Consider the following 27,260-nt stretch of genomic DNA (forward strand, 5'->3'; position numbering starts at 1 on the left):
CGTTGCACTGCTCCCGGATCGTCGTTGAGCTGCTCAGCATACTGTCAACTGCATCTCTTTGCTGCTGGCCTCCGTTGTCGCGATCTCGCCGCTGGCAGACCGTTGTTTGAAGTCGTAGGCGATCCCACCGCTGCCACCAGATGTTTGGATCTGACTGCTGGTACGATCTGTTGGGAACTCGGCGCTGACGCCCGTGGTTGTACCTGGGTCGCAAGCCCCAAGGGTAGCGTTGGCCTGGCGGCCTGGGGTACAACTGGAAGCATCCGAAGGTCCCGGCAAAGCATGAGTCGACTGGTAACAACGAAACAACTTGTTTATTTTAACATCGCAAAGAGTTGGCGGTCAGGTTTGACCGAAGTAGAGAGACGGGAGAGCACTTCACTCAACAGAAGAAATCGGAGCCCTCCTTTTGGCGTCCGGGGGCAGCTGTTTTTATACTCTCGCAGTTGAGGGCAAGAAGGAACCCCTCAAAAGACGAGCACGTGAATGTACAATGGGCTAATGGTGACGCACACTGTCGTAGCGATGCCGTAGCACCATGTCGAGCACGATCTCGTAGCACCCTGTCGTGGCGCTGCGCACGATCTCGTAGCACCCTGTCGTGGCGCTGCGCACGATCTCGTAGCACCCTGTCGTGGCGCTGCCGGTCGGACACAATGACTGTAATGAGAGGATGGTCCCTGCTTTGGCATCGCCTGTTTCGGGCACAATGACTGGAACGAGATCCCTGCTTTGGCATCGCCTGTTTCGGGCCCAATAACTGGAATGAGATCCCTGCTTTGGCATCGCCTGTTTCGGGCACAATGACTGGAACGAGATCCCTGCTTTGGCATCGCCTGTTTCGGGCACAATGACTGGAATGCGAGGAGGATCCCTAGGCGGTCGCATCGCCGCAGACGCGCCTGGAAACACCTGGCGATGAGTGTTGCGGCGACGACGATCGGGCCAAAATGTCTGCCGCCCCGCCGCAGTCGCGCCGGCAAAACCACGTGTCGCAGGCGAAACGCAACACTGTCTGTCTGTCTGTCTGTCTGTCTGTCTGTCTGTCTGTCTGTCTGTCTGTCTGTCTGTCTGTCTGCACTTGAAACTCGACTTAAGGAAGTTATGACCATGATCCAATTATTTCGTTAATTTGGGCAGTTCGGGAAATTGTGTAAAAGATTTCTCAGTCCTTCTAAATCTAAAATTCTGACTTAGCGATACCTAAAAGGTACCGCGGCATTGTATTTGCCACTAAACCCCACCTGCGCGTGTAAAAGATCCGCGAGGGGCGCCAAATACCGCTGCCCTTAGCGCCATCTGGTGCTCAAGAACGCTAGCGACGGCGGAGTCCGTTGTTCCGGGCATCAGCGCAGCGTGCAGCCTCATGAAAATAAAGCTAGGGCCATGACTAGGGTGCGTAGATGTCTTAACGCGATAGGGTTCGAGTGCGCACTCGAAGAAAAGCCCATGTGCGTCAAAATTTGAAAGAAACCAGTTTTTTTAGCTTTTTTATTTCTTGGAATGCTTCGTTAAATCGGGTTGAATGCAAGCTAGTTTCGTTAATTGGGGTTGATGACAACATTGAACCTTTATGGGTACTTGCCGAGGAATAGAAATTTCTTAGTTAGATAGGGAACTTCATAAAATAGAGTTTTGTTAAATGCGGTTTTAATTACATCCATCCATCCATCCATCCATCCATCCATCCATCCATCCATCCATCCATCCGTCCATATCCGGGATGCTCTAAACTATTATTTTATGCGTAATCGTAACAGCTATAGCTGACAAAAAAAAAAAAAAAGAAGCACGCATCCTAGAGCTGGACTGCACATGCCTTGCTTGCTCTACCCAAGAAACTCCTCGGGTACCCACCGTCTTGGCTTAGCGGCTTTGGTGTTGCGTTGCTAAGCTGCTAAGCACGAGGCAGCAGGATCGAATCACGGTCGCGGCGACCGCATTTCGATGGGGCAAGAATGCCCATGTCCCGTGCATTGAGGGGGCGTTAAAGATCCCCAGGTGGTAAAAATTATTCCGGGGTCCCCCACTACGGGCCGCCTCATAATCGAATCGTGTTTATGGCGCGTAAAACCTCAGGATTCATTCAAGCTCCTCGGGCACATGCGCGTGCGTTGCGCTATAGTACAACTACGACTGATAAGCGCCGAGAGCTTGCGTCTGGGGGTGGCTAGCCGGAATCATGTTGGCCGTCGTCACGGATACAGCGGTCCCCTCTTGGATATTCTTCTCGGTGGCTCTGTACTTTTACCAACAGAGAGTCGCCCGATTCGGGCGCCACAATCCATATGTTGCCACGTCCGAGCGTCAAAACCACCACTATAGCCCCGTAGCTGTGGCCTTGCGCTGCTGAGTTCGAATTCGCGGGTGCGATCCCAGCCGCGACTGCCGCATTCCTAGGGAGGCGAAATCCGAATTCGCCCTTGTACCGCGCATTAAGCGCTCGTTAAGGAAGCACAGGTGGCCATAATTAATCCGGAACCCCCCAGTACGGCACGCCTCAGAATCAGATTGTTGTTCTTACACGTAATACTCCAGAATCTATAATTTTAACTTCTACCCGCCGTGGTTGCTCAGTGGCTATGGTGTTGGGCTGCTGAGCACGAGGTCGCGGGATCGAATCCCGGCCACGGCGGCCGCATTTCGATGGGGGCGAAATGCGAAAACACCCGTGTGCTTAGATTTAGGTGCACGTTAAAGAACCCCAGGTGGTCAAAATTTCCGGAGTCCTCCACTACGGCGTGCCTCATAATCAGAAAGTGGTTTTGGCACGTAAAACCCCAAATATTATTATTATTATTATTAATTTTAACTTCTGAGGGCCTTCGGGCTCACCGCGCCGGCGATAGGATTTGTGAGCGGGAAAGATGCCAACGCGCTATATGAACTCTAACTTGCTGCTGTATACGTGTGCTGTTATTTTGTATGGTTGTTGCCGGATGTTTGCAGCACGCGTCTAACTGCACCGTTTTACTCGTGGCGTGCGCAGTTCGTGCGTCTGAATAGTTGTGGGCTGTTCCTGTGGCCGCGAGCATGTTCTTCCACGCCGTTTTTGCTTGGAACATAGCTCTTCTCTGACCGCCTACACATTATTGCGCCGCTTCTTGAAACATGGTCACCTCGGTTTTGACACGATTTGTTTCTCTTTTAGTGGTCACGGGCTGCCACTGAAGAGATCCATGGAACGTACATGTACACACATACGTGCCAAGCGGCTACAGACCCTCTTGGGGGAAAGCGCACAAATTTTTCGTGCACATATCCTTAGGCGCACGCTAATGAACATTAGCTAGTTAACATAACCATTTACTATCGACGTTGATGTTTATCATAGGCCAAGCATCTGTAGGAAAATTTGAGCCCATTTACCCACCGATATACCTCTAAGATGTAAATATACAGTATAGAGACAGTATTGTATTAGTTACCATTAAAACTGTTGTTTAAATAGGAGGGTGGAGGGACAGCAGAAACCTGTGGCATGTTGTTTATTTGTCCATTTCGTTTATCCACTCAAAGTGTGCTGGTGCTCTAGGGTATTTTAGCGAGCGTCGTTTTAGCGGCCTACCGAAGAACGAATGTATGTTAAGGTTATCAGTTATTATTGCGTGTAATTTCCCACCGCGATTAGTGCTTACAGGTTCAAGTTTTTCTTACGTATGTGCTTTGGATAATTTGTGCAGTGGATAGCGTGTGTTCTTTCAATAATTACAATGCTATTTTTCCTATACCTTACTGTAGCATCATAATTTGTGAAATCCAAGCGAAAGACTATAGCAGAGGTGGCTGTTGTAAATGGATCATTCACTTCCGTTATTAAAATCTTCTCCCTTTCTATTTCTCTCGCTCTGTACTACCGTTCTTTTCTTCTAAGGAGTGTAACGCCATGAAAGCTGCGCGAAACAACGGCATTACTCCTCTCGCAAGGGGTCACGTCGAGAGCATGTCAGAAAATAAGAATGGCAGAACAACAGCTTGCATGCGCTAACATAAGCAATATCAAAATGCCGTTCGCAGTGGGGAATATGTTCTACAGAAGATTAGAACGAGTGCCAGGTGCATGTATTCCCGTTTATTTCTTATCCTCGTAGTAAACTCCGCAATAAAGTAGGTTGACGTTGAGAGCTAAAACGTGTTTACGTTAGAGTTAACACGGCACATGCAAAAACAAAAATCGGGGCAATTATGATCCCGGAACTTCTGAGCTCTAATTTCTGGGACAATGCGATACCGGAAGAAGAAACGCGAAGTTTCTTTGCTTTCTCAACAACACTGAACAACAAACGCTGTGAGCGTCACTCACAGCGTGTAGCTAACGTGACAGTGCGGCGTCCACACGTCGTTACACGCTCCAATCCGCGCGCGCATAAATTTATTTTCCTTAACAACTTGCGCTCGCCGAACGCGCACGTACGCGCACACGCACTAACCACGTCGTCGTTGTCGTCGCCGGTAAACCGCAGCACGCCTCATTTCGCCGAGACAACTTGAAAGCGGCCACGTAGTCAGGGGTCGTCCACCGGAATAATTTGCCGGTAAGGAAAACAAACCCGTGTCACACGCAGATGCGAGCGCCATGCGGCGCACTCTTTGTTTTATTTCCTTTTTTGTTCTCTCCGTGTTTTGTTTCTTGCGCGATCGCGGGACGCTTCCCGGCAACCCACGAACGTCGGGGAAGAAGCCTGCGCCGCTCCGGCGTCGGGTTAAGAAAATAGCCCCGAGGCGGCTGAGACGCCCGCAGGGAGTCTGTGCGAGTTGACGCCCTCACGAGCTGAGCTCGCCGCCAGCAGTGATAAGCGCAACGAAGGCAGGGGCTGCTAATAAGCAAGAAAGGATACAGTACCGAAAGCAACTAAAGAAACGTGAAACTGAGAGGCTTTGTAACCGCGAAGCGGTCGCTGGGAGGCCCAAAAAATGACACAACGAGACAGCGATGGCACGCGAGCGCGCACATTTTGGAGCGTTATCGCAGCGAAAACCGAGCGTCCGACCGCGGCGCGGGCGGTGCTCCCAAATTAGAACCTTTTGTCCCAGATGCGTACACTTTGCAGCCTCCCTCCCCCCTAGCATCCTTTCCTTACAGCCCCCGCAACGCCGGCGGCAGCGTAGGTGGGTGGCTCTGCCGCACGGCTTTCCGCGCGAACGGCTCTTGGCGCAAACACGTTCTCGCTCAAGTTCGTGCCGCCGTCGGACTTATGTTTATTTCATCATTTTTCTTGTGGCCCCAAGTTTCTCTACTGCGTGAGCGCCCGACGGTGCGACGTTAGAGAAAGATAAAAGTAAAAGAAGGACAGGGTGGTTAACCAGTGGTTATCACCGGTTGGAAAGGTCGTAAGTGTGGAAGCTGGGGTGGTTGAGTATAGAGTGAACCGGAGAGCAGTGTACGGGGAAAGAAAGCTTAACGCTTCTGCGAACAGAGAGACGCATTTTGCTGTATTCAGTGAGGTATGCGCATGTATGAGTGTAGCAATGGAGCTGTGTGTGTTTCTTTTTGCTTTTCTTTTAGAGAGCATGTCAATTCAGACTACGTCATTCATTTTCTTCCATCTGTGAAATAGGCTTGAGGTTACCGCGAAAATGCTAGTGCAGTTCTTGAAGTCAACGAGACAAGTGATAGCTTTTAACGCAGCGCTGACTATTGTTTATTCTATTTGACCAATTCCGTGCAGTATGTAGAAGGCTTGAGTTCATGTACGCCACTCTGTAGCCAAAGCCGGTTGCACATTCTGAAAGGGGAAGAGGGCTCGTCCATTGTGCGCTGCTACGCCTTCCGTAAAGATTCCACTCAATCCGCATAGCGTGGAGGGTGCATAACAATAGCGTACAGTGGAGGAACGCTTTTTGTGGTTATGTATTCTGGTTGGCTGGCGCGGTGCATATCCTTCGCCGTACTGCGCGGATGTGGTGAAAGAGATAAAAGCTCTTTAATGAAAAATGGGGAGGTGCGCTTGTGCCATTCACGGCATGTTATTCCTTGCTAAAGCGATGATAAGTGAAGTCATGCAAACAGAACGTACGACACTTTAGGTTTTCAATACAAATAAATACTTATGCTATGTACGTACGTCCACATGGTCTTCTTTAGCGTCTGCTTTTGTTGCCAAGCTTATTTTTTCTTTCTTTTTTAAGTGCAACCCCTTAGTGCACATGCTTTTTTTTCGCGAATGACTGTTGTAAGATTACAACACTAAACAGTACTCAAGTGTGGGGCGTTTACTTAGTCCGTGTCATCCGATAAGCAACAATATAAAGAACTAAGGCTTGAGCGTGCACGGAATCAGTTTGCATTCTTCGAGCGGCACTCTTAGAGCCAATTCGGGGACGTTTATTGGAGTCGTTGTGTTTCTTAATTGGGCCAGAAAAAAAAGAGACCATGTCATCCTGTATCTTTAAATGGATCTTACACCGGAACGTAAAAACACTTCCAAAAATTGTCTGGCCACAGAGTACAAGACTGGCGCTGAATCCTTTGGAATGTATAGCCATTCACAAACCTCAACCGGATATTCCTAGCCTGTCCGAACTGCTGCTCCCCAGCGTATCTAATAGAGATGTAATGATCATATATGGATATATGCAAGTGTGCGGAAAGTAAGCGCTGCAGCTCTGTAGCATGTACACTCACACCACCCTGATGACTGTCAGCGTCGGGATCCTACGTCAGCGCCCGGGTAGTCCGTGGTCGAACGGGTAGCGCGTCGGGCTGCTCTGCTGAGCGAGCAGTGTTTGAAACCACCCATCGGACCAACTTGAGCCACTGAGTATGTGACACCATGTACATATGTGCCGGCAACGTACAGAGAGGTGCTTGGCCACTATAGGAAAGAACGAAGAAAATATCCACAACCCCACGGGCGCCTAGAAAGGTCCCAGGCGGTCGACCTGAGACGGTTGAAGACGGGCACTTTCACCAACCCCTACCACCTGCACCGGCTGTGGCCCGCGCTGCACGCGTCGCCCGGCTGCCCGTGGTGCGAGCACGAACGGGCCGAAATTGCCCATGTGCTTTGGGAATGCCAACGCCATGAGGAAGAAGGACAAGGAGGAAGGAAGAAGACAACATCTGGACCCTCTGAAGCGGGGCGCCTCAGTGAGAGGTGGCAAGCCGTCCTCCTGAGCGAGGCACCCGAAGACCAGGAGTGGGCCGTCCAGCGGGCCAGGGCCGTTGCCGAAGATTTCGAAAGATTTTCCTCGGACGATGGACCCCTGGCAGCCTAACCCCGGGCACCAACATCAATAACCGTTGGAAAAATGAAGTTTATTCCTATCCTATCCTATCCGCTCTTCAACAAATTTATTTCATGCCCACATGAGTCGCTGTAGGTGTGGGACTGGGTAGCTACCGCTGTTCGAAGAAATTCTTTGACGCCGACATGGAGCACTGGGTATGTTCCACTACTGTCTGTGCTGGTCTGCGATGAACCTCGCTGATGCGAACTTAGGTCACTGGGTATTTGCCAGTATATGTGTGCCGCTCTTCAATGAACGTCTTCGACGTAATCTAGGCTAGCTAGGTGATTGCCACTGAAAGTGTGCGGCTCTCTAATGTCAAAAAATATCCCTGAAGTTCCTTCGATGCTCGGCAGAATCGAATTCACGTCGCAAGGTTACCTCAAGAACAGCAACCTGACGCATTAGCAGGCTGCGCCACAAATGGACTGGTTATGTGCCGCTTTTCAATGAACGTCTTTTACGCCAACGCTTTAGCGAGCTGCGTCATGAATGCACTGGGTACGTGCTGCTCTTCAACGAACATCTCGCCGACTTGGGTCACTGAGTGCGTGCCACTAGGTGCGCGGCAAGCGGAGGAACAACTATCAGCGTTGGCAGGCATCGCCGTGCCACGCTTCTCGTCTCGGAAGCCACGCGCGGACTACTATGCCGCGCCATCAGATGGCAAAGCGCGTCCAGCAGCCATATACACTAACTCTAAGAGAGAAACGCTCGAGAGGAGCCCGGTTGCCGAATTACACGCTTCTCAGCGTTCTCACCCACCGACGCATGCCATGCATTTCGGAGGCAACGCACAGGCTTCGCGTCGGCTCCGCTAGAAGGCGCCGAAGGTTTTTTGCGAAGCGCGGAGGAGGAGTACCGCTGCTGTACACGCCTCACTGATAACTCGTTTCGGCGGTGGCAATACGTTGCGTCGCTATTTTAATTCAATGCGAAACGCATTACCGTCGACAGTCATCGCCATATGGGTTCTTCCGATTTTCTTAAAGGGACACTAAAGCGAAACATTAAAAAAATTATGGGGTTTTACGTGCCAAAACCACTTTCTGATTATGAGGCACGCTGTAGTGGAGGACTCCGGAAATTTAGACCAACTGGGGTTCTTTAACGTGCACCTAAATCTAAGTACACGGGTGTTTTCGCATTTCACCCCCATCGAAATGCGGCCGCCGTGGCCAAAGCGAAACAATAAATCAGTTCAGACTAATGAAGCATTGTTGGAGAAACCTGCAGACAGTCATTTAAACAAATTGTTTATTAGATGAGAAATTTAAGATCCAAGTATCAGTATTTGAATTTCACGCTGAAACCCCAGCGCCGGTACGTCAGCGTGACGTCAGGGATACCAAAGTATGTTTTCGCATTTGCGCCGCGTTCGCTGAATAAAGGTTCCCGAAACTTGCCATGCTTAATGTTTGGTTCCTTTAGAGCACAATGTAGTCAATCTGTACCGCTATGTATAGTTAGTAGGCCTTAGAAGATGCCATCAAAATCCAAGATGTCACAGCCCCCAGGTGCGGCAGCCTAAGTAGGCGTCGCCACCCGTATTTCGTTCTTGCGCTTTTTCTGGCTTACCAAACGTCTTATCGTTGCAAAAGGTGGTGTTTTTGGTGTTGTAGAACGGTAATTTATTGATGCAGAAGAAATCATTTTTCACTTTAGTCTCCTTTAAACACGGGGACTGCGGAGTTGCGCTACAGAACGCTCGTTGACTGTTTAACGAGCCTATTCCGGAGGCTAAAGGTAATAATTGGAAATAACGATATGTATCCGAAAAGGTATTCAATACCGCTAAACTAAAACCGAAAGCTCTCAGTGCCGCGCTATCACAGCCAAATAAGCCAAATATGTTCGAAAGCTTATATGTGCCTTCAGAAAGTAAATGGAGCACGTGGAAGATATCTCTTTTGAATAAAGAAAGGGGGCGCTGTCATCTTTTGGTATTTGAAAAACAACGGAACCGTTTCAACGTGTCTCTAACAAGCAAGAACAAATACGTCCCACGAAACCTAAATTCAAACGTGGTCAAGATGATTGAAGTAAGTCTTACGTACTTGCTTGTAAAGAAATGAACCGGGTGGGTCCAGCGTAACAACTTTCCTGTAATGTGTAAGCATCTTTCAGAAAAACGTCAAATTTATCTTAATCGAGAGCTAATAAAGATGCACTGTACGAAGCTCTCTGGGAGAGTGAAGGAAGGGATCTCCACAGCTTGCTCTCTACAGCTTTAGAGCGCCAGAATTGTAACGTTAGCCGCATAACACGGCCTAAAGGGGCCACCAAATGCGTTCTCTCTGACATATTTTCGTGCGTCCAGCGAATGCGTGTCGCGCTCATAGCGCACGATAACCCCCATTTTACTATGCCAGAGGGGATTCCGTTTCAATTTTTAATCAAACGGAGAAGATTCTAACGGTCATTATACAGCTTGGCAGTTCCGCAGCGGAAAGTGAAAGCTGTGATGCCGGGCGAGACCGTGGCCAAAATATCGGAGAGAGAGAGAGAGAAGGAAGGCAGTGACGTTAACCATTCAAGAGTCCGGTTGGTTACCCTGCCCTGGGGAAGTGAGGAGAGAGGGGAGAGAGAGGGTATAGAGACGTGTACGGACATCACTTCAGTCAAAGCTACCCGTGCAAACCAGACGTTCTCAGAAAGCACAAAAGTGCGTTCACTGCCTTCTGAGCCGATGACCGGTGGGGACGGTGCTCTAGTACTGTCTGTTCAGTCAGAGGACGATCATCTAGTTCTCTCAATGCGTAGGACAAAGATTGTCTTCGTGCTTGAAATTGAGGACAGTGACACAACAAGTGGTCAATGTTCTCCTCGCATCCGCAAACGTCACATGCAGGACTATCAGCCATTCCAATCAGTGCCGAATAAGCTTTCGTGAAGGAAACCCCCAGCCACAACCCATACAGAAGAGACGCTTCGCGTTGGTGCAGTCCGACCGGAGGGCTGAGTCGCAGTGAAGGGTTTAGTTTGTGCAGTCTGGTGCACCTTTTATGTGCTGTATTCCACTCTGCTAAGGAGAGCGCGCGTGCTAGAATGCGAAGTTGACTCGCGGCGTCAGTCCTTGAGAGAGGAACGGGGACGCTGTGGTCTTCTTTGTTTGACGTCCGAGCTGCCTTATCTGCATCGTCATTTCCAATAATACCGCAATGACCTAGTAGCCATTGAAAAGAGATGTCATGGCCTCTTTCTCTCAAGTCATGGACAAGTTTCACAATGTCACACGTGAGTTAATCGTGAGTTCCATGCCGGAGAAACGACTGCACACATTTCAGGGCCGGCCTTGAATCACAGACTTCTGCCCATTTTCGCGGACTTACAGCATTTAGCACATGAAGCGTGTCGCGGAGAGCCGCGAGCTCTGCTCGTGCAGACGTCGTGGTAGGGGATATTTTGAACCACTGGGTTATTCCCATTGTTGGTGTAACTACAGCGCCACCGAAAGTGGCTGATGCAGTTGACAAATCAGTATAGACGTGTGTGTAGTCGTTGTATTTCTTGCACAGGAGTAGTGAACTAAGTTGCTTGAGCGCAGATGGCGGTAAGTCCGACTTTTTCTGAAGTCCTGGGATTGTTAGGCTGACTTCACTACGGTTCACACAGCATGGAGAAATCTAAGAAACCGCAGGTGCGTAACCTGACCTGAGAGAAGAACGGTTCGCAAAGACAGTTGCACTGAACGTTGCTTGGGGCCTTTCTACTGGGAGACTTGCGAAGTGGTGGGTAGGGGTACGGGCGAAGTGCATTATGTGCACTCGCATTGTTTCAATGCTGGTGTGTGTTCTAATAGTGTAATCTTGAGCGGCTGCAATAACTTCAGTCTTTGACGCAATCCGCGGTAGACGAAGCCTTGAGGGCTTGGACTTGGATGCTTTGGATTGTATTCAGGCTAGTTCTGCAGGTGTTGGAGATGACCGGTAGGCTTTACCGCATGTATCCAATAAAGAGGACCCTGTACGGTTGCAGCATAGATTGTACTGACACTCCCCAGGTCTTTCCTGCTAGGAACTTATATGGCCAATTCCCGTCATGCGTTTTCGCACATAATTCACATGAGTCCAGGAGAGATTTCTGTCAATGACCTCCCCCCTGTGAGTAGGTCTGTACGAGATCAGCTTTCTGTCGACGGATATCACGTATGGAGACATTGGCTGCCTGCACACTTTTCACATGATATTTGAAGTTCTTGATGTTGAAGTGGCTGCATTTGAAGCGGTGCGCGAAGCTGCAGTCGCGTCGCACCAAACGTCCAAATGCAGATGTCCTCGGCGTAGATGAAGAGCCTAACGGTGCACGGAAGGATATCGGCGAGTCCAATGAGTGTTAGATTGAGGAGCCTTGGGCTTAGTATTCTGCCCTGAGGCACTTCATGGTTACTGTAATGTTGGGAGGTTGGGCTATCCTCGGTGAATATGAAAAAGGATATCTTATGTAGACAGCTACTAATTCAGAAATAGGTCTTGAAGCGAAGTCCTACTGCCTCTAACGCGTTGAAAATTATTTCGTGCATTACATTATCGTATGGTCCTTTAACATCCAGAAACAGGGCAGCAGGATCATCTTTTGCAGGACTTCTGGTGCTAGACGTACGTCGTCAAGTCGATAATCTTGTCTATGAAAGAACGGCCTCACCTGAAAGCAGCCATTGCATCTGGATATACCTGGCAATGTTCGAGGAATCATTCTAGCCGTGCTAGAACTATCCTCTCCATTAGTTTTCCGACGTAACTGGCAATCGCAATTGGTCGGTATGATGCAATGTCTACAGGCTACTCGCCAGGCTTGAGCAATGGAATTAGGCGACTGGTATTTGATTGTTTGGGAACCGTACCTGTCTGCCCGGAGCTGTTGAACAAGAGCAGAAGCACCTTTCGAGCCTCTTCGCCAAAATTACATAGGGCGCAGTTGTTTATGCCATCGGGTCCTGGTGATGATGAACGCTTGCACAAGGCAAGTGCAGCTTCAAGTTCGTCCATGGCGAAAGGACTGTCCATGCAGGAGTCGCATGAAATCGGTGAGTGGTCGAGCGTCGATGTTCCAGCGGATCTAGTTTCGCCAGCAATCCTCCTGCAGAAATCTTCACTGACGTTAATCTCTCTGGATTGTTGGTGAAGGGCCAAAGACTTGAAAGGATGGCGCTGCTGAGGGGTTCCACGGAGACCGCGAACAGTTCTTCATATGTGAGAGAAAAGTTTTCATAGATCCAACGACTCCCAGAATAGCATCCACCTTTGCGATGCAAGTTTGTCCACGCGACGCTGAATATTCTTTTGAGTTCTTCTGGCTTACCTCGTCATGTACAGACTTTGTACGCCCGTATCTTCGCTCTGGACGGTGACGAACTGCACGAAGCTTCTCCAGCTCAATGTCGTATTCGGTGCGTGTTGACATTCTCGGAAGCGAAGGTGTGGCAGCCTCTAGGGCGCCCTTTATGGTGTCCTGTAGGTTAGACGACAAGTCATCACGACAGATGTCTTCCACAATCGATTTGAACATCGGCCAGTCGATATATTGAGTGACGCGTGGTAACTTGGAGCCCGTCAACCCTTCAGACCTAGGATAAATGGGTAGGTGGTCAATTCCCCGCGTTTCAATATCCGAAAGCCACCTGACCTTTCTAGTGAAGGAGCGTGAAACAAAGGTAGGGTCCGGGCAGCTGCAGTAGACAGTTCGACGCAGAAAGGTGGGGCTTCCGTCATTTAACAAGCGCAGTTCTTGTTCGGAGGCAAATGACACTAATTTTCTGCCCCTCGAGTTTATCTTAGAACTTCTCCAGAGGTAGTGGTGGGCAATAAAAACTAGAGTGATCACAAAAGGCTACGGAGTCACTGTCGCGATTCGCCGTAACCGCACGCAGTCCAGCCAACTTGAGGGTGATAAGTAGGCTCCAACTACTGTGAAAGTGATCTTGCCTTTCTTCACTCTCAGACATACGTACTGGTTTTCTTGGTCAAGTAGCACTGGATGATAGACATACGTAAAATCACGTCGTATGAAAACGATGATCTTGCTGCATTCGCCGTGGGTGGCAGACATGAAACATACCCCGACAGTCTGATGTTAGCTGATATGTGCTCGCGGATGACGATGATGGGGAGCTTATTCATGGACACACACTGTCGAAAGTCCGACATGCATGACTTAAGTTGTATGGCTTTCCACTGAAATATCGATGCGTTCCTGACCTCGTCACTAAACGACGGCTTCTAAAGAGCCATGATTTCAACCAAGATCTGCAAGTACTGGACTCAATGTGTCCAGCACTTGTAGCGAGCTTTGCGAAGACGAAGATTTCAGTTTGTTAAGTATGTTAATATGTAATGTTGCTTAAGTAAACGAGCTACACAAACACAACCTTTTTGGTTAATCTGATGGTTGGTTCCTGCTCTCAGTTCCTACCGAGGTGACGTTTCCCGGTGTATTTTGTTAATCTTCGTACCCTCTCGCTCTCCCTTCTCTCTCTTCCCATTCTCCCTTCCCCCGGTGTAGGGTAGCCAACCAGACACTTGATTGGTTAACATCCCTGCCTTCCTTATATCCATCTCTCTCTTTCTCTCTCTCTTCGTGCTCGTATTCAGCACCTGTCCCTTTTGGTTTGAACAAGTCATAACCAAATGTTGTCGCCGCAGTGCGGGGCTAAGAAAGTAATGGACAGCGGCACCGTCTTTGACTGTTACAACGACCCTCGCCACTGGCAGTGTTAGAACAAAGCAGTGACACACGAGGCCACCGTGTTGATGCTGAGAAAATCTGCACGTTTTTGTCCGGCATCGGTGCAGACGAGTCGTATTTACTTCAAGCCTAGAGGAAACATGTAAATACTGCACCTAAAGTGGTATTGAACAGAATGCACCACGAAATGCGAATTCTACTGGATACCTGAGCACCAAAAAGCCCGTGGCTTAGTCGAAAAGGCCACGCACACCTCATTTCCTCAGTTAAAAACATTAGGAACGTCCTAAATGCGACTTAAATGCGGTCGGTGCTTACGTGTAGCTTTATTCATGTGGTCAGTGGCCTGGATACTTTGCCAAAGCTGCGCATAGCTCGCCGATAGTATAATAACCTCATGAGAGCGCCGACCGGCACGTCTTGGTCAACGCGGTGTCAAGGGCGCACCCGTGAAAGTAAGCAAGCATAAGCGCATGTGCGCAAACCTTCCTGGTGTCCGAGCATCGTCTCGCAGATTATTCCAATGAATTCTTCATAGCCCCTACGGTTTATCAGTACATAGACATTTCGTTTGCAACCACTCATTGTAATTATCGTACGTGCACGAGCAAACACGTAGTTCCGTTTGTATTGGAAGTGGGTAAGAAGGAGTGGCCGCGTGAAGCTTCCCAGAATAGCCTATCACACGATGTGAGAGAAGAGTATGCTCTGTGCGCATGCGCATGACCTCCCTACTTTTGTAGCAGCGTTCCGCGACACGGCACCGACCCTCGCGTCAGTCGACGCCGCCATGACATTATTAACTTCTTGGAAAGCTGCGCACGCTTAAGGCAAAAGAAAAGTAATAAAAGCATCAGCCGGGCTACTAGCGAGGGATAACGCGCAAGTGCGTGTCAAATGCATCAAAACATAGAACAATTAAGCAAGAAAAACGGGGTGAGAATGAGGTAGAGAGCGAAATAAAAAAAGTGCTCTTGTGATCGGGGAACTGGCAGCGATGCGTTACTGACCGTCGTCCGAGTCATAGAGGTAGATGATGAAGGACCAGTTGTAGTGACTGATGACGTCCAGGATGGCCGGTATGTAGTTGGGCTTGAGCGAGACCCCGAAAGAGGGCGGCCGGTAGGTGGCCATCTCGGGGAACGAGGTGCTCACGAACGGCATGTGGAACGTGTTGGACAGCGACACCAGTGTCTCGTACGACGAGCCCACGTTCGGAGCCACCACGGTGATGATTCCGCGGCTCATCTGGTGGCACACTGCGTGTAAAGGTGTATACAAAAAAGCCAAGACTTTGAATCACTCATTCAATAAAATGGGCTGTAACCGGAAAGTTGAGCTCTGTCAATGAAACACTCACTTTTCACTCGCGAAAGTAATTTTAATTTTATTCCATGTTATTTTTTTTCATTAACAGAGTTGAAAAGCCGTCACGGCTTTAAGGTAAGTGTTCATTTTAATAGAAAAAAAAGAAGACACAGGGACAAATAATCCGCGCCTAAATGAATACACTATAAGTCTGTCGTATTGCTTACCACCGCATAAACATGAATACATAGGTGTAGGGTCGAGCAAGCAGCCAACACCCAGAGAGACATATGAAAGTTATTAAACATATTTTTCCTGGCGCAAAGTCGAAGAACATGGAGCAGGGGCATAGGGAGAAAAGGCGCCCTATCTTTAGTAAGTTTAAGCACAAAGTTGCCCGAGAACAAGTTCTTTTAGATCTGAAAGTCAAGAGCTGGCTTCTGGAATCTATTGCCGCAGTCTACTAGTGAAAGCAAATGACGCCAAGTTGTAAAACATACCAAAATCACCAAAGCAGTGCGTCAGCTATGCTCTTTAATGAAGCTTTCAGCATCATCGCCCTGCTTATTGTTTACATAGACAAAAGTACACTTAGTTTAGCTTGCCGTAGTTGCAGCAAGTGTTGCCGGAAAACGCAGTTGCTACGCACCCAAGCTTGTCAACCAATCAGCGCAACTACCTCTTCGACTCTTAGTGGCTGGGCATTGAGGCCGTGAATCAATGTTCTTTTCACTGATTATGGCTGAAAATAACGCAGTTTCCTGAAACGTAAATTAATCAGGCACTGACGTCACTCTTCGCAAGTGAAAGGATGTCTCGCGCGGCCTGCGCTGTCAGCCACATTTAATGTTCTGCCGTCCCGCAGCCAGTTACCACTACACAATGAATGCCTCGCCATAATTGGTAATGCGATCCGCTTCTGTTTACACTCGCCCCTAAATTACGCCTTTTTTATCTTTAGGTATCCTTATTTGTTTTGCATCTGGTATCATGAACTTTGCGGGAGAAATATCTCATTTATGTAAGCTACGACACGGTTGTGTTGCACTCTTGTAATTGCAGCGGTTGACATAAACCCAGCTTGCCGTGTGTCATCTTGCACAGCCTTCTTTGTGGCTTAACTCGCCCCTTTCGTTTTTGTCTACGCTTTGTTTCTTTTTGTTTATTCCTTGTGGCAAATTTCAGAGTGGTTGACGTAGTAAATAAAGAATAATTCATTTGTTGGCGTATGAAATTTAGCAGGGTGATAAAATTAAAAAAGGAACGTTATTAGATCAGATAAAATTTATGCAGAGTATAAGATTAATTGCCACTTTCTTTTTAACCTTGTAGCCTGCATGTTTGTCGACGCATGTGACACAGGTTTTCGCTCGAGCCTTGTACGGAAAGCAACCGTGTCAAAGGAAAGAACGGCACAACTTTCAGACTAGCACAGTTCGGGTTTCACCACGGCATCTTCCACAGCCAGAGAAGAGAAGAGAGGATTTGTGTAGTGACAACAGGAAGGGGGGAGGTCGGCCTGAGCCAGCGTGTTCACGCTGGTTCCTCTGCAATGTGCCGCCTCATCTTTCGCCCGACAATTGGAGCCGCACGCCGTGACGTTGTCGAGCTAACGTCTCCGGTTTCTCATTAAAGCCCACATCTATCAGGCTCTGCAGTAAGGATCCGGAAAAACACGCATATACCTGAACGGCGGTGCTGCCTTGCCTATTTCGACTGTAAGTAATCATACGCCGACAGCGAAAGCGTTGTGAATGTATGGGCTCATTGAAAGGTAATCTTGAGGTCCGATTTTGGACCCCTTTACATCGAGTTCAATTTGCATTGTCCGTAATCGTGACCCAATACCAAGTGTTCCAATTTCGGTGTTTTCGGACGTATATGTTGTTTCGCATGCACCGTCGGTAATAATCTGGCTCAATACGCGAGTATGCCAACTGATTCTTGAAGAACAAACAACTTCATGAGAGAATAATGAAAACTATGATACTGTTCCCGACTGCCTGTTGCTGGTACTGTGGTTTTCACTTGAATGCGTTGTGGCGTATCTGGAACATGGTGAGGTAAAATCGTATGCAACAATGCCCCGTGTAAGTATATATGAGACCTGCTATAACAATATGTTCAGCATAGTCAAGGCTACCGTTAATAACTGGGTTGCAAAGAGCACTCATAATTGTAGGTATGAATAAGAAAAGTATTCTTGTTTAGCGATCCTTTGATCAGAAACTATTTTTTTCCTAATAAGTAAAAGTAAATGCCCAACGTCAAGCCCAATGTGTTTCCTTACGTATAGAGCCCACTTAAGTTTCGAAAGACTTAAAGCAATTCACTGGTTCGAGGTGTAACCCAGCGATAACGGCATCAGTGTAAAGGGCAATATGAAAACGGAAACCCAACGAAACATAGTCGGCATGATATACAGGTATTTGTTATGACAAAATCGCTATGAATCTTCTTTCTCCCTTTCGACGCGCTCTGACGAAGCAGTAGCGAGCGGAAAGAACTGTCGCTGCATAGGTTAAGAGAAAGCGGGAGCGCTTCCCTTTCGTCTCTAGACTGCGAACAATCAGACGCGGACAGCTGGTGGAATCCAAGAGGACGGGCTCATTAGAAGCTCATCTTGAAGCTCATCTTTCGACTTGCCGAAAAAAGGATGAATCGGGAGGAGGTCAATAAACACATGTATAAAAAAGAGAGATTCTGATTGCGCAAGAGTAGAAGACGAGCATACAGGGAAAAAAAGAGAAAGAAACAAAAGGAACAAGAAGTGGTGGAGAAAAGACCAAACGAACGAAAGAAAAAGAAGACTAATTACACTCAGCCGTCACCGAAACCAGCCGGGAAGCGTTCGCTTCTTGGCGGAGATTCTCGGTCACGTCGCTGCCAATAAGACCTGATTCCCGTGAGCGTAAGCCAGAGCTGCCTGGAGATGGGTAACTCGGGGGGAGGAGAGAGAGAGAGAGAGAGAGAGAGAGAGAGAGAGAGAGAGAGAGAGAGAGAGAGAGAGAGAGAGGATGGTGCGGGATGGGGTTGAATTATTTGCCGACTCCGCGTGCGAGTTGCGGCGGCTGGCCCCGTTTCCGGAGCTGTTCTCTGCTCTGCCGTTGCTATTTCTACTGCTTTTGCTGCATCGAACATCGACTACATGCGGTGACGGCTTCCGCAGAGCCTACGCGGCACCGGGGTGGGAATACCGGTCGGGCGACGCCTCGCTTTTTCATCTGGCTCCTCGTTGGTTTTGCTATGCACCGGTCGATAGATACACATGTATACGCGTTTATATATATGCCAACGTGGGCGGTACTCACGCGTCTGTGCCCGTGTTTGCCAAAAGCAACGAACGACGACCACTGCGGCGCGAAGTTGTGGGCAAATATTGACAAGAAGGGGTTACACTTAGTTTTTTTGGCCTTCTTTACCTCCATTTCCTATATTTCCATTTTTTCCCTGTCTTTCTCGCGGCGCATGTTGCGGAGAATTGTGCATCATTTTTTAGCGGGATCGAACGTCGCAGAGGATTGCGCGTGTTGCATGGTAAAAAAAAAAACAACAACAAGAAACACGGTATTAGATTCGGAAAGTTACGTCTTTCCGTGGTACTTTTCTTTCTTTCTCCTTTACTCACGGAGCTGAGGTGCGCGTGCATATAAGTGCGGGAAGCAAAGAGGAACGTCAATTCTCGAGCCAATAACTTCACGTTGAACGACAAAAATTACCGAAACATGGACCGCCGACTGCCCTGAACACAACAAAAGCAGCTGCAGTGACACGTAAAATACTAGATGAACCATCGAGCCGAGTTCCGCTGTCTTTAATGCCCATTTTCATCCATAGGTTTCAGTATTCTTCGCATGGCGTCGCGATTTCTGTGAGTGCTATGCGGTCTCCTTACACGTGAACTGCTGCAGAAGGAAAAGGGGAAAGAAGAGGGGGCTTAGAACGAGCACTTGGTGACGTTAAACTGGGTTTGCCAGCGCATCAACCAGTGTGACGTCATCTTTCACGAAGCGCTGCCCAGAAAGAACAACAACAGCAAGAGGCGACCATATCTGGCTGACCCGCGCTGCGGCCACTCACTGCCGCGGACCGCAGGGAGAGGAACGGCCATCCGGTCCACTGGTCGCGAGACATCACTTCATCGCATCCGCATTGACATTCCCACCGCAAGACGGCCGGTCGCCAGAGCAGTGTCGAAAGCAACGATAGAAAATGATGTCAATAAAATACAGAGAGAAAGAAAAGAGAGAAAGAGAGACAACTGGAAAGGATGTATAGGCAAAAAGGGGAGGCGTTGCGGCAGCGAGGTCTCTTTCCACGACGTGTACACTGCTCGCCCCATTTAGCACCGAGCCAGCTCTGCGGCCCCGACGATAGCCCCGCGCTCTCCCTGGAAGTCGCATGTCTTTTCCGGCCACGCTGCTTCGGTGGCCCGTATAAACATCGGCCGGAAAAGAGCAAGCGAACGCAGGCTCTTCTCGTTTCGGCGACGACGGCCAGCGATCTCGACATCGGCGCGGCTGCGGCTTCTCAGGAAGACGACGTCGACGACGAGGAAGATATTCATTCGAGGAAGCCTTATGCCGAAGCAAGGAGTGCGGAAGGGGGGGGATGGCAGAAGGGGTCGGAATAGAGGGATCGGCGAGCAGGCGGCATCTTCAGAGCGCCGCTCGCTGGACATCAATAACACGCGGTGGCAGTGGTGGCGGCTTCCTGCGAGCTCCTCTCGCTGAAAGCTCGCGGGAAATACGCGGAGGCGGGCTCCTTCGGGGCGCATTGCCGCGGCATAATGCCGTCTCGGTAGCCCGGCGACGCCAGAGAGAAATGCCGCCGGATGCCCTACAGCGTTAGATCTCTTCAATGGATCCGAGCCCTCCGAGGGGTTTCAGAGTCGGTGGTGGCCGCTGTCTTCATCGTTCGATGAATGCTCGAGGCAGCTTTGTGAGAAGAGTGGTGCGCCCGCTTTCGTGTGCACTCGTAATGGATACAGCCCGTACACGGCGTTCCCAAAATGATCGCTGAATGGCGATTGTGCTAGCCTGCCTCCTTTGGCGTCTCTCTTTGTGCGGTAAGTGATGAGGAGCAGAGAAGGACGTGGACCTCCAGGCTCTTTTCGCGGGGTGCCATGTAAGGCCTTCTATTTCGCGGCATCTGCTTCCCGTTTCGCTTGCGATTTTGGAGAGTTCAACTAGCTTTTTATACTGCTGTATACAATAGTGGCGGTTTTATTTAATTTAATGCACGCGCGCAGCTGAAGAGATACATTGTTGACTTTGACAGACTTACAGCAATGAGTATAACTTGTCAATCCTTTTTAAGATATAGGGTCTAAAAAAAGGAATTCTTTGACGATGGGCACTTGGAAGCATTTTGAAATTGAGGGCGTTGCAGCAAAAATGTACGCACGCACACGTGCGCACACTCTCACTAACAGATACAAAGAGACACTCTCTCCGGCTCTCAGGTAAAGTAAATAACGCCATGACGTTGTATTCACTAAGCTCAAAGCCCTTCCACCGAATCACCAACCTCCATGACCACCGAAAGATTTGCGCAGAAATTTCCAAATTACTTTCGACTTTTCCGTCTACTAATGTAGCCTGCACAGTAACACAATAATTCATTCTTAAATATAGTGCATTTCCTGTTTCTTTTTCCAGAGCTAGCAAACATGAAGCAAAAGTAGTGCAGCAGACTACAATTATGCGCGTGACATAAAGGGGCCAGTCGATGCACCGGCCTAGCGTCACGGTGGTTAATTACAGTAGGCTGTATTACACTACTTAAATTTTATACCATTTATTACCATGAAAACTGCGAAGTAATCAACTTCCGAGGTAGTAACCTGCAGTTTAACCTGCAGTTAAAGAACGGGGTTGACAGTATCAAATAAATAAAAACATGAATAAATAAAATACTGATGAACTTGTAATCCCATGCACTATAATAGCCTTATGTCTGTTCCTACCTTAGCAATAAAATGATTCACGTGAGCGCTTCGCTGATTCATGACCGCTTCTCCGAAATACTGCACACGAGACACACGAAAGGGCGGACAGTACGTCACATGTCGAGGCGTAAACTCCATCTCTGATGTATTTTTTTTTCGGTTCATGCGAGAAGCAGTTGCTTCTTACAACTCCAAATCACAATTGCTAGCTCTGTACTCCGAACAAAATTTGGCTTTTAAAAGCCAAATTGGTTTACAAATTGAAGATTGATTTACTTTCAATGGTGAAACACGACATGCACACGAAAGTCGAGACCCGTACCCCGGCCGCTTATAAGAAGAGTGGGACGTTTGAAAAGAAGAAAGAAGCGAGAAAGCGTAGAAAGGAAAAGAAGGCTTGCTTCCCACGCTGGCGACTCACGAACACCACAATAACGGTCTTTCACTGCACACGGTACGAAGTCCCACGCCTGATTCGGTGGCGCAAATCAAAAGGCGTCACACGATCTGGCGAACCTCTCCGGCAAATGACAATTCAGACGATTGCCTGGAGAGACAAAAGTGATGACAACGGAGGGCTGAGTGGGGGGAAACGGGACGGGCCACACCATTGGCGGCGGAGAAAACAACTTCATCGGAGGGGAGACTCCCTTAGCGTTCCGCTGGTTGCCTTCTGCTGCTCTTATCGTCTTTTCTCTTCGTTTTCTTTGTTTCTTGGCTTCTTTTTTTTTTTTGCCGGTCTCGTTCAGAGCACCGGTTACGGCAACTCGACGCCTGCCACACCAGCCCCGGGAGACCGGAAGAAAATGACCGAGAGATGGAGGAGGCAAGGACAAGGTAGTAGCAAAGATTTTCCTCGGGGCCAGTGACAGGGTTGTGCGAGTGGGCGAGACGATGTCACCGACGCGAGACGGAGCAAAGCTAATGAGGACACTCCCGTCTGCCGTGCGTGGCCTGACCTGCGGGCTTGTTAGCAGGATGTGAACGCTAGCTCCGCGCTGCCTTTGCAGCGACAAAACCTGCGGAGGCGAAAGAGGGGCGAATCGCCACTTGAACTGTCAGGATTTGGTTCCGGTGGTTGATGCTGTGGTGTGAACAATCCAATAACACTCAGAAGCAGAGTGACGTGTCTGCCACATGCGGCAAACTGGGCGTCGTGCGCCGAACTACTGCTGCCTTCTGCTTCCCGCCTTTCTCTCTGCCACCATGCGCACGCACGTCTGCTGTCACGCGGGCTTGCCGCCGGGAGTAAGCTGAGTGACCGACGCCTTTATTCTTACTTCTGTGTCTCATGCACTCGGACAAGCGTTGGTTTTGACATAAGCAAGTGGTGCGAAGGAGAGGTAGCGGGAGCAGACATGTCTAGAGAGAGAGAGAACGAGAGAGAGATTGCGAACCGATTTCTGTGGCAGGCAGGTAAACGCCTCCGGGCGGTGTCGGACCCACTGAGCTTGGTTTCCAAGTTTGTGGCGTCAATATAGGCGCAATAGGTCTGCTGCTTCGGCGCGTGCCCGTTGCAGCTATAGCTCCGACCGGCTTGTCCGTCTGCTGAGCGGCGCCGCGGGCTTATTGAATGCCGTCACAGCGACTCTGACATCTTTCGCTGCAGCTGCTACATATACTTTTGTTCTGTATTTTGGTTGGTCGTCTGGGTGTGTTAAGGTGCGGACGGAATTGCCTTCTGGCGGAGAGTAACGAAACGAAAGAGTGGTGCAACAGACGAAATGAAAAATCCAGAGGCAATACGAGTGACTATTTCTGCTAAAAGTAAACAGGGCGTAAGAAACAAAGCACCCGGCAAGTGCATTTTGGTCGTTGCACATGTCTTTGGCTCGGTCTGGTACGTCTACTCGGTACCGATGCTTAACGCATGACCGCATCACAATGGCTTCAGATATTGTGATCAGACTACAGATTTGTTTGGAAAATGTTGCACTTTTAGCGCTAGTAAAGGCTTTATTACACCTTCTTTCTACACTGATGTCCCTGTTGTCCACTGAGTATCTTTCTACGCTGTCTTTTTAGCGCAGCCAATTCTGATGGATAGTCACGGTAGGAAGGCTTTCCAACAATGCCGCAGTACATTCGTCAGGGAGTCAAGTTTAAGCACTGTCTGTGGCTTCAAGGCCACATCGCTGCTCAGTACACCGACTGTGCCCTTTTCGCAAAGGAGAACATTATTTAGGGTATGCCATCTCTAATGTCCACTCCCCGGGACGCCGCAGGCTCAGTATAGAAAAAGTGCACCATGGCGCTCAGAAAGAGCTTGCACTTGGCCGTCTCATTTTTGCTTTCGCTTTCGATATCAAAATACCCCTTGAGCGCCAAAAAAGTGCATTAAAAATGTCGGGTGACGTAACTCAGAGCTCGCAGCGATATTGACGTCCGATACTTATTTATTTGTGTTTTCGGTAGATGTCACTGGGGTGTATTTGGTTAACGGCAAGGATTTCTTTTTTCTCAGATAATTCATGGCACGCCGTAGGCGAGAAGGGGACTCGATGATCGATGTGGCGCAAATTTTAAATGGCCGCGGTGAAGTACGGAAGCACAAAAAGATCGTACAAGCAAAAATGGCCGCCGGAAATGAATTCTAAACGCAAGCCCATAAATCCGCGTCCTCCGAGTGGCGCGCTGCAAGCCCCAAAGCCACACCACAGCCATGTTTGAAACATAAGGGGAAAAAACAAAAGAGAAGAAAAACTTGAGAGAGACGCAGCTCCTAGCATCATGGTGGTTCCGGAGGGCAGACGTCTTGTGAGAGCAGTCTTTTTTTTTTATTTTTGTTTGTTCGGTTTGCTCTTTCATCTGCTCGTGGCGGGGTGCGGCCGCGCAGAGATTTTGAGGAGTTTGTTTAACATCCCGAGTCGCGGCGACCATTACTCATCGTGAGCTCTTGCGCAGCAGTGGGCCGTGGGCCGACTACGCGTAGACGTTTACACAGATAAAGCGAACGCCCGAACGCCGCACTTTTAACTCGCCGCGCACTGCTTCCGCGTTCTTTTTTTATTTTATTATTTCTTTTCCTTTACTCGTGTAAGTCTCGACTGCCGAACAGATATATTTTCATTACCCCTCAAAAGTTCCAAGCGCGCAAGCAAGCCGCGCTTAAGGAAATCGAGAGAGCGCCTGTGAAGAGACGTCTGTTAAAACTGAGACGGCGACCAAGGCAAAGAATAAGATTCGAGAGATTTATCGAAGGTATAGTGAAACACGTGATCGCGCTGGGACAAAAGTTGCCGCTAGACGAGAAACGGATGGCGCGAGATGAAAATACGAAATATGGCGGTCCTGGCAGCTAAATAAAGATAATGATAATAATAAAATAAAATAACCGGAAATGTTGTGGCGACACTGATACATGAAGGAAGAAAAGTGTACAGTGACTAATGCGGGGGTAAGAGAAACGTTGTGTCGTTTCAACAAGATGAATTGGTTTAATAGCACGCGTCAAAGTGTTGGTTGCGGCACTGATCGTGGCAAATCGATTTGCCATTTTTTTGGGCTGGTCGACCTCGGACCCTTAACATGCCCAAAAAAAACATTTTTATCTTCTGCAATAGTATGAGAATTCAAGCGCTTGAAGTGGGTATCTGTCTCGCAGTCCTCCTCTTCCAGCAATCTATTTATGCACAGCCTCGGAATGAAGATGCAGTTTTTGGAACGATGATGCTTCTTCTTTTCAGCATCCACATGGTAAATTCCTTTGCAAGCGCTGCTTGGTCTGGCAATTCTGACAAGGGTTGTCGAAATGTGTCTGCAACTTGTTGCATACTTTCTTCCAGCGTTTCAAACAAGACTTGGGTTTGCAGGGAGTATGAGGCTCGAAGTGATTAAAGGTGGACGAATAAGGGCAAACAGCCCGCAGTCAGCGTACAGAGTACAGAGAAGTGTTCTAAACACGATGGTTTCAGGCTGATTATTACCTTGTTCGGCCATTGGTTACCCCTTCTACTGTTCGATATTTAAATATTCCAACATGATAACATGCTATGCACACTGCATGAGAGGCAGGGCTGAAACCAGGTAGCACCACGTTCGCACGTTCAATAAATCAAGATGAACTGTATTGCGTCTATGTGAACCTGAAAGTGAAACGACGGCCAAAGACGGCTTAACGAGTTGACCTCCTTCCTCTCAGTGCCACTAGCTCAGTAGCCGCTGTCAGATGGCAGCTGAGTTAACGACGAAACGCTCTTCAAACAGGCCTTCACTATAAGCTCGGCTTCGGCTAACGGGAATCAGTAGCCGGGGAACCTTCCGTTCCCTGATGACCATAGCCTGCCTCTAAGTTTGAGTTGAGAGTCGGCAGCGCTGCTCTAATAGCTCCCCGTAATGAATGCTTTCAGCGGTCGTGCATCGCCAAATGCGCCGCCCGAAGCGACTTCGGAGACCCTTGCTCGCGCTCATACGGACGTCTCCACGAATGATTCCCGGCACTCGCTCAGAATTTCATACGCAGGATTGGGTAGCCTACCAGGCTCTGCTTGGTCAACCTCCATGCCTTTTCCTTATGACTTCTCTCTCTCTCTCTCTCTCTCTCTTTTACCGCGCAGGATTAAGTGTTCAACTATCAGGCAACTTTGAGGAAACGCAATCTGCGCATTTGGTGGTGGCCTTGCGAGAATATAGGATGCTTAATATTCTTAAGAAGGAATCAGTGAACTGTCAGCTATATACCATTCAGCTGTTATTGCTGTTGTAACTAGGACAAAGATAATTCTTGTCTGAGATGTTTTCTTCTTTTTATTTTTTTATTTTTTGAGGGAGGGGGGGGGCACAGGCCGCCATGAGGTGGCGTGCTCTCTCATTTTCTAGGTTTATGAAAAAGAGGCAAACACAAAGCTACGCCTTTTAAACATCTCTCCCGCTCTTCTCCTTTCCATGTTAATAAAACTTTGTTACCACAGAAGAAATGACGCCGCCTTCATTGGCAGTGACTGCTTTTTTCCCGACAGCACGCAGCTACGGCGCACCTACGGACAACGCCATGTGCAGCTGCAACGTATACTTAACGGCATGACGTTGATGTGCATACACGTGTGCGCGTTTGTTTTTACATGCGTTGTGTGTATCGTGAGTTTGTTGTGTGCGTGCTTCATGCTTGGGTCGTGTGTGCCTGCGTATGTTTTATGAGTATGTGAAAAAACGCCCAGGGACTGCACTGCGCTATGCACGCATGGCGCGATATTGGAGTGCTACATAATAATTACCTCTGCTAAGAGTTACAGCTGCATAAGTCTGCGAGCGTCTTTGTATTTCCATCTCCAATGGAATGAATGCTCGCGCGTGTGCGTGTATATATATATGTGCATGCGTTGGCTGTCTAATCGCCACACACACCTGCCGTAAGTTCAGCAATCGCAGTGCCGACTTTGCATGAGCGAACACCGCAGGCCTTGTAATCGTATTTTGCACCGTGCTTATTTCTTCCTGTTTACTATTTTCATTATAGTTTGGCTAACGTCAGCTGGTAAACACCATATGTTAGACGTTTAAGCAATGTGCTTAGGCCATACTTCCTGTTCGCGCGTTCCTGCAGGTTAGTGAGGCAAGCGCTTCTAGAGATCCCGAGTAGGCCTGAACTAGCATTAAATAAGAAAAAAGGGAGAAGAAAGAAAACTTGTTCCTTGCAAACATGCTTCATCTTCTTCTTTATTACGACTGCAAGAGAAGAAAGTACAAGCCTTACCTCATAACCACACAATGCTGCCATGGTAAACCGTGTTTATGTCTGCTTAGGGAAACATGTTAGGCTATTGTTCAGCGGCGTTGCGGGCCTTTTCCGCTGGAAACGGCTACGCATGTTCGCAAGAACCTCGTATTTATCTTCCGTCGCCTTTATGTGCGATAAACGGAAGAGAATAAAAAAAAAAACACGCAAAGGAGGTTGCCATCGTTAGAATAAATCTTAAGCTAGGCACACGGAAGCTGCTTCCTTGCTTCTGGATATTATTATAATTACGATCACTTCTCGTGCCTCGGTAATAAAGGCGCGTGGGTGAGTAAAAAATGCCAACATTTCGTTTTCTTTCGGGGACCGTAAAAGAAGGTCTTAGGTTTTACAACCTACACTGGAAAGGCTAGA

The 27,260-nt window shown here is 48.7% G+C and overlaps 1 protein-coding gene across 4 annotated transcripts in view; it reads right to left on the reverse strand.

The window, feature by feature from the left end:
* The window catches only part of LOC142579191 (glutamate receptor 1-like), a 212,172-nt gene that overhangs the window by 110,466 nt on the left and 74,446 nt on the right, over positions 1 to 27,260 (reverse strand). For all 4 annotated transcript variants that reach the window (XM_075689163.1, XM_075689164.1, XM_075689160.1 and 1 more), the window contains one exon: positions 14,925 to 15,173. In XM_075689163.1, coding sequence (XP_075545278.1) covers positions 14,925 to 15,173 — 249 coding nt within the window. The remainder of the gene's footprint in view (positions 1 to 14,924; positions 15,174 to 27,260) is intronic.

This window comes from Dermacentor variabilis, chromosome 4, assembly GCF_050947875.1.
Source record: "Dermacentor variabilis isolate Ectoservices chromosome 4, ASM5094787v1, whole genome shotgun sequence".
NCBI lineage: Eukaryota > Metazoa > Arthropoda > Arachnida > Ixodida > Ixodidae > Dermacentor > Dermacentor variabilis.